This window comes from Pleuronectes platessa, chromosome 4, assembly GCF_947347685.1.
Source record: "Pleuronectes platessa chromosome 4, fPlePla1.1, whole genome shotgun sequence".
NCBI lineage: Eukaryota > Metazoa > Chordata > Actinopteri > Pleuronectiformes > Pleuronectidae > Pleuronectes > Pleuronectes platessa.
The window spans coordinates 3,670,617-3,682,279 of NC_070629.1; the positions used below are offsets into that span (position 1 = coordinate 3,670,617).

Genomic DNA, 11,663 nt, shown 5'->3' on the forward strand with positions numbered 1-11,663 from the left:
CTTAACGGAGTACATGTGAATTTGTTACTATAATGTAAGTTTTGATTTGATACAATACAAATAAAATTGAGATGAATTGAATTATCTACATGTACCTATAATATTATTATTGGGTATTTAAGTGACTAAGCAATAATCTTGACATTTGGGGAGTAATAAGAGCATTGGATCCTCTAATTATTAATACAAAATTGGGTACCAATAAGTTATTATAAGGTAATATTCATGTAGCTGTGTGATTTGTGCTGTGTTGTGATCATTTCATATTTTAGAAAAACTGTATCCAGTTTGAACGGGCTTGAACCATAGACACTTTACCAACGTTAATCAACTTCAACAGTGTTTGGGCCAAATAGGAGAATTACTGAATATTTGTCAAGTAATGGATATAGATATCTCTGTATCTATAGATATTAATACATAGAATAAACTAGTGACATGAATCCCTCTTATTTCACTTTATTCTGTTATCATCATAATTATTTGCAGCAGGAGCTAGTCCATAGGAAAATAGGAATAGGAAGGTATGACAACAAGGCTTAATAAAGATGTTACACTCCACCCCAAAAACAACACCAGGTGTTTTCTATGTCCATAGAAAACTAAATGATGAATAAAGTAAAACTGTATCAGAGCATTGAGCTGTTGAGACTGAGACTGGGCTTTCCGCTAGGATATGGAGTCATGAGAAAAACTAACCAGATAGGGGTTGTCCTATCTTGTCCAGAGATAGAATTTAATCAATTTCCTTCCCTGATGAATGTTGACCTGCTCATGGGGCAGGCCTCCCGGATATTCAGCCTACTGGCCTCACTAGGCCAGCCGGAACTGAATCTTCATCAGAAATTTAACACAGCTCCCTTGGCTTGGAACTTTTTTAGAGTCTTAATGTATAACTTTTTACATCTTCAGCAGAGCGGTAATTTAGGTCTCCACCATAAGCATGGATCTATATCTATACCAATGAAAGCCGTTTTGACGTTGGATGGGGTTTTGTACAAATTAGCTGTGAGAGTACTGTTTGAATAATCACAGTGTCAGTGTGGGAATTGTTTGGATAAAACATGGGAGCAACATTCATGAACTACTCTACACAGGAATTTGTTTCTAATCCATACACTAGGTGAGGTTTTGATATAAAGCTGTGTTTTAGGGCTCAAACCGATTTTCTTGATCAGCAGCCAGATGCATATATTTCAACATCGTGCTGGACATCTCCTCGCTGTATCCTCCAAATTCCTGGCCAGGTGAAAAAAGAACACTACTGGAATCTATTGGGCAGACACCAGTTAACTCTACTCATCTGGTGTGCTTATTCTCCACTCCACATCCAGATCCAAGATAAAATACACTCAGCTGCCTTTTCCAGCAGTTATCTTGTCATAATTTGGCTGGCCTCGCAAGTGCACCTGAGTTTTAATCCAAGGATATGAGCAGTTGCCAGGGAAAAGGCTCAAGCCAAAGTACATAAATGCCACGACACAGCTTACTTCCCATATGTCAGCAACTTCTGACAAGGGGAGACCTAACATTACCTCTGGAGCCCTGTATAAACGTGTCTGCATCATCATTCCAACTTCCATGTGGCTCACTGGAAGACCACACCAAGATATAACAGCTTACTTTTGAATTGATCCTTTCTGTGATGGACAAGGATCATGTGGTCAGGTTCAAGTCTGCATTAACAAAGACAATATTCTTCAGGGATTCGAAAAGCCACCGATACCTGTTGGGTCACTGGGAAAACTTCACAGAGAGTCTGTGGCTTGAACTAGTCAGGTCATCAGGTCCTGAAGGCCCTTCGACAGGCCACAAACACACACACAGGCTCAGGGGCTTTTGGGAACCTGGAACTTGGTTAAAAAAATGTTTTAATGAACTATGAACTACTCTATTTTAGGTGTGAACTGGCACAACACTGCATACCTGTGTGAGCAGCTTTTCTCTGTGATGAAGATGAAGATAAACAAAAACACACACAGGAGACGTCTCACTGATGCACGCCTTAACTCCATCTTGACGGTTTCCACAGCACATCACCTTACCCCAAACATTAATGAACTGGCAGCCAAGAAAAGATGCAAAACATCTGGCTCTGGTACAGAAAATAATGCAAATATAAACGTCGACCCTGTTTGGCCTTCGACCTAGTCCCAGTTTTTTATTTTGGCCCACTCTGTGATTGAGTGTGACACCAGGATCTCCTGCTCTATAAGCTCATTCAGACATTCTCCAGATATTTTTTAATTAAAATCTGCAGTCGGCAGCTCTAACTTGGACATTTTACATACGCTCCCCTCAGAGAATGTCAGTGTGAATGCATCTTTAGTATAACCTACATTTCAAAGAGTTCCCAAGATGGTTTGGCCGCATTGTAAATGGTTATAATGCCCAGTTAACCAAGTGCCATCAATGCCAGCACACTGTCCATTTCAGATATGAGTCGTGAAATGGGACCACCGATCCCTAGTTTGTTTATTGGCCTGTACACGTGCTTCGATGAAAAACTTAATACTAATCTAGGCTATACTGTATAGTTTCTGATATGTATTTGTTCGTTCTAATGTTTCCATTAGTATAAATAAAGGCCAACATGGGCTGGCACTGTGCTTTTCTATCCTCTCCAACACACTGTGCGTAAAGTGTCAAGACATAGAATTAACAGAAATGATTTCACCTTCTCTAAAAGACGAATGCTCCATCTCAACAAAACAATAGTTTAGGTAATATATGCAGTGTTTCATTCAATTATATAGGCCAAACTCCCAAAATTCTGTTTAAAGGCTGTTCATAATTATAAAAAATAAAAGCTGAAGATGTGTTAATGCTGAGTAATACTGTCTATTTTCATTTGTAACAACCAGCTCGGTATGTGTGTGTGTGCGTGCGTGCGTGCGTGCATGTTTGTGTATGGATTAGCTTCAAACATAATGAAAGCAGAAACAATGCAGCTGAAGTGACGCGACAAGGGTCTGAATACCTTTATAAATGTCAGATATCAGTCTCATAATGATGCGCTGTCAACCTCCTGATTCTTCCTGTTTCCGACGAAACTTCGTTGTATGACTCTACTTGTCGTAGCGTGCGTGGGTGCATGAGGGGAAAGGAAGTGTAAACCTACCATGAAGATACGTCGAAAGCTGAGACCAAAACCACAGCCGTCTGCTATTTAACGCGCACCCTTTATTTCTGTGGATGTGCACCTCGCATTGATTTACCCAGAGCTTCCAGAGACTATCCGAGCGCAAAGAACTCAAGAATCCAGCATGACCCTGCGGTACTCCCGAGTCATCCCTGCGGCTGTGCTGCTCATACTGGCTGTGGTCGGGATCCTGCTGCTGGAGCTCCCGGCCAAAGAGGTGGAGGTGCCTCCTGAACACATGGTAATTAAGAAAAAAATATCTAAGAGTCGACGCATATAAAAAGTATTTTATTATTATTATTATTATTATTATTATTAGTAGTAGTAGTAGTAGTAGTGGTAGTATAAGTATTGTTATTATTAGTATAATTGTGGTTCTACGATAAGCATATTTACATCTCTTTTCTCGTAAACAAAATCGTTCATTTAAAATATAATAATTCAATTATTATTTAAATTATTGTTATTATTTGTAACTATTGTTATTAAACAACCCTTCATGGTTTCTTAGCTGATTTGCCTTTGAGTTAGTCCTACTGTATTTAATACTATTATACAGTAGGTTGGTGGCCAGGGGCCAAAACAATTAAGATGCTGTTGCACATTCTGCTGAAGGACAGTCTCACTTTGATGAGAGAGCAGCATAAGCTCTGTACTTTAAATGGATTCAGTATGCTTGAGTAGCTCAGTCATACGCCTGGGCTGAGTGTCAGTTAGGTGCTCCACATGAAACACACTGCTCTGACTGGGTTTGTGTGTTTTGTTCATCTTTTGTTCTTCAACTCACACACACTTTCTAAAGAGGCACACAAGTACATCTTATTCTTCAGCATACTGTCTTTGCCCTTTACATACAGAATATGCTTGAATGGGTCCTGAACAGAACAACTTTAAAGTTGTGGATGCAAAACAACACAAAGGGAAATTGAATTGACATTGCACGAACAAAAGACATTACCAATCTTGTAACATCAGAGAGTCTCATGATGGAAAATTTGTTTGCTATAAAAGAAAACCGTTAAACCCTCAAAGGAAACTGCTAATGTGCATACACCGCAGAAACTGTGCTAGGTCATGACGAATGCCTGGGGCTACCATCTAAAGCATGCTGCAGCTACATCCTGTTAATGCAGGTGAAGAGCAAATTAAACAGCCTGAATGTAGAGGAGAAACACTTCACTGAAAATAACACTTAGATAAGGAGGTAAACTGTGTTTTCAGAAAGCAGCCAATACATTTATTTCATTTTATTATCTGTCTGAATGATACATCAGTTAAACAGTGCACTGGGGTATTATAAAGGTGGTGTTCTGATCAGCATTATTAATAGCTACAATGAGTTTCTAGAGGCATGTCTCGTGTTCTGTTTGTAACGTGTGATGCTGTGTTTTTTAGTACGGAATCGTTCTGGATGCAGGCTCATCCCACACCTCCATGTTCATCTACAAATGGCCAGCTGGCAAGGAAAATGACACCGGAATTGTAACCGAGCACAGCCAGTGTCATGCAGAAGGTGAGCACCTCACTGTGAGCGGTAAACCTTATTACAAGTTTCAGACATATGTTTATCAAATGTTAGTCAGCTGATGGACAGTGTCAAAAAAAGTGTTTGACCTTTTTGCCATGACATGGTTTATCTAAATCTGCATATCCACACAGCTACATTTTCATTTGTAAATGGCGTTTTTTAAACTAAACCGATCTCTGTCTACATATCACATGACCACTCACGTACACTGGGCATGCGCATGTCAATGTGAAAACAGGAAGACATATGCATCCTGCTGGACCCAGGAATTGTGACAGGTTGCCCGAATAATAGCTGGTTTCCTACTAATGTAATCATGTTGTATCATTATAAAATTAAGAATTTAATTGCACAACAGCTGTTAGCAGAGACAACAGGATTAGCAACGTTTGGTTGCAGGGCCAGCAGCATTTCAAAACTCCAGAGTAGTGTGTAAGCCAGACATATCATTAGCAGAGTTAATGTGTTTTCACATACAAATTCAGTAATATGGATTTAGCCTAAGGCACAAATACAGACATACACAACATCATTATTGAATAAACCAAATTGTGGAAAAGGTGAATTATCTAAAAAACCTTCCTAAGCAGCAACATCCTCAAACAATTCGGAGGAAAACTGCACCTCTGTTCCTCCAGAGCTGCTTCAGGTCAGACATCTCTGTTGTGAACAGGTCATTCCACAGCTTCTCTGATGGGTTGAGCTGGTTGGATGAAGATCTGACCACATTTTATGGCAAATTTAATGATAAGTGCAGGTCTTTCCGAAAGGTATCACTTCCTTTTATTGCATCTGTGTTTGAGAACCACTTGAGCTTGTTTTCGCCTGAACTAAACCCTCTAACTACAGACTGGCAGGGTGAAAAGGGCACTCTTTCTTTCACTTCCATGATGTTTTCCTGTAAAATTGTATCCAGTAACTTTATCAGAATGTTCCGTGCCATGTCTTGTGCAAAAGCCTGGTTCCTAAATGGTCCACTTCCTCACCAGACCCTTTTTTGGTATCTTAGTGTCAGTTCTGCTTATGGCTTCAGTTTATTTAAAAAATGTCCTTTGAAACATCATCCATGCCCTTTGAGTTCTTCATCATTTAGGAAAAGGAATTCTAGTTTGAGTTCTTTGTAAGCAGAACTACTTTATCTGTCTGTCAAGGGGGAGGGATATCCAGCTATGCAGGTGTCCTTGGTGGTGCAGCAAAAAGTTTGAAGTCTTGCCTGGATAAAGCTGTGAAGGATATCCCCAAATCCAGACACAACCAAACGCCACTGTATCTGGGAGCTACTGCAGGCATGAGGCTCTTGAAGTCAGTACACTTGCCCATTAACACAGGATATTACAATCACACACCTCAGTAATTATGCATTAATTCATTGAAATTTACCCAATATTGTTTCATTACCCCATTTACTCACACGATCTTGAACAGAATAGACAATACCACAGAGACAGAGCGGATTCTGAAGGAAGTGGAAAACAAGCTGCGTTCTTACCCCTTCAACTTCATAGAGGCAACCATCCTGAGCGGACAGCACGAGGGGGCATATGGCTGGGTCACAGTCAATTACTTACAAGAAAACTTTGCAAAGGTGAGCTTTTCTGACATTTCACCATCTCCCCTGTTCAACGCAGGAAGTCACAGAAATGGCAACTTGAAGTTTAGACTATAACCTCATTACTATGTTTTTCGTTTGAAAATGCATTAACCCACTTAAAGGTGGTTTTCAAACAAAACCTTTTATATATGTATAAAAGAGTATAAGAAATATATATAAATAGATAGATAAAGTCTATAATAAACATTCTGTGGTAGTGCTCATAGTACTCTATTACACTCAGTGGTACAGAAGTATCAAAACAGAAAGATGCTTTAGTCACGTAAAAAGAAAAGTTAAAGATACAATAGCCAGGGTGTTCAACGTGTGGGTGATTAGAAAAGAGCAGATGAGCAGATTCTCTTGTTGACTGGTGATGTGTAATGTGCCTGGATGCAGTAACGCTGAGGGGCCACCTGGATACAGTGAAAAGGCTTTAATAAGAGTTTTTCACCACACAAGCCTAGTAGTAAAAAGTACTAATTATTGTATTATTTATAAATGTATATTATTATAATTATTATGATTATTATTTATTTTAATATTGTATCATTATTTATTTATACAATTTTTGGGGAGTGGGGCTGGACAGATATCCCCCCCCCCCCCTCTCTGCCAAAACAATGGTGACTACAATGAATGATTTGTGTTTCGTATAATCCTATCTGAAGGCATGTAGCCCCTCCTACTTCCATGATAGGGTCACTCTGATAGGGTCACTTTCTGTTTTTCAGACACATGCCATGTGTATTATTTAACCTCAAGTGAACCATGACAAGGTGCTGTGAATGTAAAAAAAAAAGAAAAAGCTTAATAATGCTAGAGTCACTACATGGATGTTATACTGCAAGATCTGATATTTTGTCTGGAAACAGAAATGTTGTCTCTGAAAATGTTCAGAACAAATCCTTTTGTCACTAAAGGTATTTTCTGTAGTCTAAAGTATATGAACGTTTTCACTCTGAAACTAAGGGATGGACCAACTGACAGCGAACGACACTGCCTTAGAGCCACATTGGTTGTATGTCAATTAACAGTCCTCAGTCAAGGACTTTTTAGAAAGTGTTGTGTGTTGTTTGTTGGATGTTTTCGTCTTGTCACATATATTTCTCTGTCCCTGCATGATTTTAAATTGTTAACATGTTCTCTCTTGCCACTCAGTATGGTTTTGCCGGGCGTTGGCTGAATCCCGGCAGAAAGACAACAGGAGCTTTAGATTTAGGCGGAGCCTCTACCCAGATTACCTTTCAGACCTCGGATAAGGTGGAGGAGGGTGATAATATGATGGAGCTGAAGCTTTACGGACAGAGCTACAGACTCTACACCCAGAGCTTCCTGTGCTATGGCCAAGACCAGTTCCTGAGAAAACTGTTGGCCCATCTTATCAAGGTATTATTAATATATATTTATTTACACACATTTTTTTTTTTTTTATAATTGATCTGCAATTTATATATGCTGTGAGTTTAGTTAAGACATTCAGTTGAAGTCTACATTGAAACTGATTTTGGAAAAGATCTCTTTAGGATGACACAAGGAATGATTAGAAAATACTGTCACTGTCTTCCATGTCTTCAGAGGCGTTGCACTGACTTACATTAATTAGCTGGAGACTGAGATTTGTTTAAATATCATGAGAGTGGTATCAATCTTCTGGCCTAACTCTAAAAAAAAGTGTTCCAACCAATATACAGATAAAACACATATCGTATTTCATTATTTGTAGCTGAATAGCTGCCAGTCCAAAAGGTAACTCTGTTTTTAGTAACTCAAATAGTTGATGACGAAGCTAGCAGAATGTATAAAGTGTATGGTTGCAGACAGTGAGTACATGCTGGTAAATAGTTAATGTTTCAGATGGTCATCATAAACCATCATAGGTTGTGGTAGGAAAATCAAGAGAGTTTTGAAAAATATATATGGCTCTGTTCTGTTGTCTGAAATTCAGCCATAATATATTTCATCAATGTCTAAGAGATGTTATATAATCTTTCTGCCTCTTTCAGACTCAAGGTGTGAAGCCCCAAGTCGTCCACCCCTGTTATCCACAGCAGTTCAAAATGTCTATCAAGCTGGGGATGGATGTCTTTGATTCTCCTTGCACAAAGAGCTACAAACCTGACAAGTTTGACCCTCAGATGTCTGTAACAGTAGTGGGCACAGGAGATTACCAGAGCTGCCAAGCCGCTGTGATGAAGATGTTCTCTTTTGACAACTGCTCTTACTCCAAGTGCTCATTCGATGGAATCTTCCAACCAAGCTTGAAAGGAAACTTTATGGTAGGGGAGAGCGTTTCAAACACACACACACACACACACACACACATACACACACACACACACACACACACACACACACACACACACACACACACACACACACACACACACACACACACACACACACACACACACACACACATTTGCTCATTGTTCACATAACAATGTATGTCCATTTAACTCTACCTGTCAATAGTCATATGACAACTCCAAAAATGTTGCATTCAAATGCAATACACACTCCAGCTACATACCATAAATTGACAATGTGATTGTTTTATATCGTACACACTTTTAAAGATTCTTCACCGTGTTATTGTCCAATCATGGGAGGGACTTTGTTCTCAAAGATGATCTGTGAGAACAACACCTCTCTCCAGGGTTGGTGCCGATGGCAAGTTAGGGACCAACATTCTCAGGAAATGCCAGAAGCCTCAAGAAAGATTGTAGCATGATATTGCAGCATTACTGTACTATCTAAGAGGAAAACCGATTTGCCCATCGGGTGGTCAGCTCACCACTTACTTTTTGGCCATTTCAGGATTTAACGGTTTTCCAGTGCTTTGGTTGATGACCAAACATAATTAATTGTTAATTAATTAACCCTAACCCATGCAACCCTAGCCCCCCCTTAGTAAATATTTGAAAGGTAATACCTCAACCAATGAATTATAATCATGTCTCTGACTTGTCAAACCAGATTGTTGAGTCAGAAGTAGAGGAGAGAAGACAAGGAGGAACTTGTTTATACATGCTTATATTCTCGGATGTTATTAAACTCCTCCAGCGCCTGTTCTACACATCCAAGACAGACAGACAGATTCACAGACAGACAGAGATATCTGGAGTCTATAGACAGATGAGATATACTCTGAGCAATCCCCTTTTTTATCTACCCTTTCAATTTTGTGAATTATACATGTGTATTATAATTTTAAGAATTAGGAAGCTCTCTAATTCAGCTCGATATAAAGCATTGCTGCAAGAGAACAACAGTTTGTGAAGATCAGTTGATTCTGTGAATGTTTTGGCTTTAATGGAGTTAAGCACCCATCAGTCCTTCTGTCTGTGTTCTTCCAATACGGTGAAATAAAACCAGTCTATTATTGAAGTTGCCTGCTGGTTATTTTGACACTGGTTTTGACCAAGTTACCAAACGACGCTGTAGTATATCCGACATGTTCATTGTTCAGCAGACTGAAGGAACACTATTAGTCCCCCACTGACTGCTGTTTATTCCAAGTGAATTATAATTTCCTCTTCTCGCGTGTCAAAAAAAGTTGTCCACGTCCAGCCCTGCCTAACATTCCTCCTGTCCAGTCCCTACACTGGCACACTGCTACACTTAAAGACTTTGCTGCCAGACCGCAAGACAATTCCTATCAGCAAGCCATGGATCTTACCCCTTGGGCTGTCAAACACTTATCTCTAACCTTTTTAATTCTTTTGAAGACATCTCGCTCTCATTCCTTTGGAGTTAAGTGTGTGGGTTTGGATTAACTCAGTGCCCTCATATCCACAGGCATTTTCTGCCTTCTTCTTCACTGTCAGAAACCTCTTCAGCCTCAACAACATCACCATCGCGTCTCCCAGTAAAATGGAGGCAGCTGTCCAATATGTCTGCAACATGACCATCTCTGAGGTACTCTTGAGCGCACCGCCATTTAATTTTTACCAAAAATGTTATAGTGATTGTAAACAAGACCAAAAGGCTATAGATGTGCAAAACAAAGAAACACTCAACCTGCTGTATTTCCTCTAACAGATAACTGAGACGACAAAGCAGCCGGAGAAATACATGAAGAATATGTGCGTCATCTCCCTTTTCATCAAGGTCCTCTTAACGAAGGGCTACAGATTCGATGAACTCTCCCTTCCTTCCATCTCTTTTCAGGAGAAGGTGAGGAGTGGAGGAAAAACCTCAACATTTCTGATCATCAGTTCTGTCTGTGTTCAAATTACTGGACTTCACAACAAGTATCTGCTGCATTGAGAGCAGGTTGGTGGTACTGTGGTGTCAATGAGCCTCCTCTTGTGTTTTTTCAGGTTGAAGGAGCATCTGTAGGCTGGTCTCTGGGATATATGCTGAGTCTGAGCAACATGGTACCAGCGGAGAGCCTCAGCCTGATGAAGGCTCTGCCCCCAGGGCCCTGGGCTGGCATCCTCTTCCTCTTCATCGCCCTCCTCTTCTTTGCACTGGGATACCTACTGATTAGCCTCTTTAATACAATAAATAAAGAAGGCCCAGTGTAGGGACAAGGGAGATACACCTCTCAGTCCAAGTGTTCACTTCATGCACATGTCCACCCAAAGAATTTGGCCTCATTTATAAGACAAATGTTTAAAATGTTTTATATTTTTATATTACAATTTATTGTGTGTGTGTGCATGTTGGTGAAACTAAGGTCGTATAGTAGTAATAAATATTTCCTACATAAACTTGCTTGTGTGTGTGTGTGTGGTGTGAGACATATTTTGGTTATAATGTAATACTAGCCTACACCCACATACAAAGACCCCATTTCTCTTTCCGTCTCAGACAACATGTGCCTCGGAAGATATTCAAGACAGCATTAAGAGACACATTTTTAAACATCTTATGAAACTAATCGACAAATTTAGATGTATGTTCCAACCAGTCCTCAGCTGTTGTAAATGTTTCTCTAGAGGTGTTTTTTTTGTTTTATCCTGCTAACTTGGCTAGATCAGTAAAAGGTTAATGTTTCTGGATTTTCACTTTTTGATATCTAACCTGTTTTCACCAGGGCTGTCAAGGACAATTGTTTCTAGAGATTTCTGTGTCCAAAATCACTCACTGATCACTGTATAATCCACAATATAGGGAATTGCTGTCCTAAGTGGACTGGGTGTATACCAAAGTGCATCAAAAAAAGTAGAAATGGTCACAAACCGAGCAATATGTACCATCATGCATTGCAGTTGCGGTTTGTACTGGAGGAAAAATGGCAGATGCGAGAGCAGAGACGGCAGCACGTCTCAGCCTTCTCTCTCTGGTGATTCTTCTCCTTATTCAAAAAGACATTAATTATCGTGAGGATAAAGAGTTAATATTTACCGACACTTTCACAGACCAATTAGTTGTGATAAGAGCAGAGCAGCATA

General features: G+C 39.7%; 1 protein-coding gene across 1 annotated transcript; it reads left to right on the plus strand.

Annotated features, from left to right (window-relative positions):
* Positions 1-3,034: 3,034 nt before the first annotated feature.
* LOC128438992 (ectonucleoside triphosphate diphosphohydrolase 2) lies at positions 3,035-10,979 on the plus strand. Its single transcript, XM_053421790.1, has 9 exons — positions 3,035-3,383; positions 4,538-4,655; positions 5,822-5,972; positions 6,096-6,255; positions 7,423-7,650; positions 8,268-8,540; positions 10,063-10,182; positions 10,306-10,440; positions 10,587-10,979. The coding sequence occupies exons 1-9, from the start codon at positions 3,267-3,269 to the stop codon at positions 10,791-10,793; spliced, it is 1,509 nt and encodes a 502-aa protein (XP_053277765.1). The 5' UTR covers positions 3,035-3,266; the 3' UTR covers positions 10,794-10,979.
* The last annotated feature ends 684 nt before the right edge of the window (positions 10,980-11,663 follow it).

Bases quoted from the DNA above. Each gene is read 5' to 3' on its own strand.
- LOC128438992 (XM_053421790.1), top strand. From the start codon at position 3,267: ATGACCCTGCGGTACTCCCGAGTCATCCCTGCGGCTGTGCTGCTCATA. The intron at 4,656-5,821 runs GTGAGCACCTCA...CTGTCTGTCAAG, and splicing joins CAGCCAGTGTCATGCAGAAG to GGGGAGGGATATCCAGCTAT. The intron at 10,183-10,305 runs GTACTCTTGAGC...TTCCTCTAACAG, and splicing joins GCAACATGACCATCTCTGAG to ATAACTGAGACGACAAAGCA.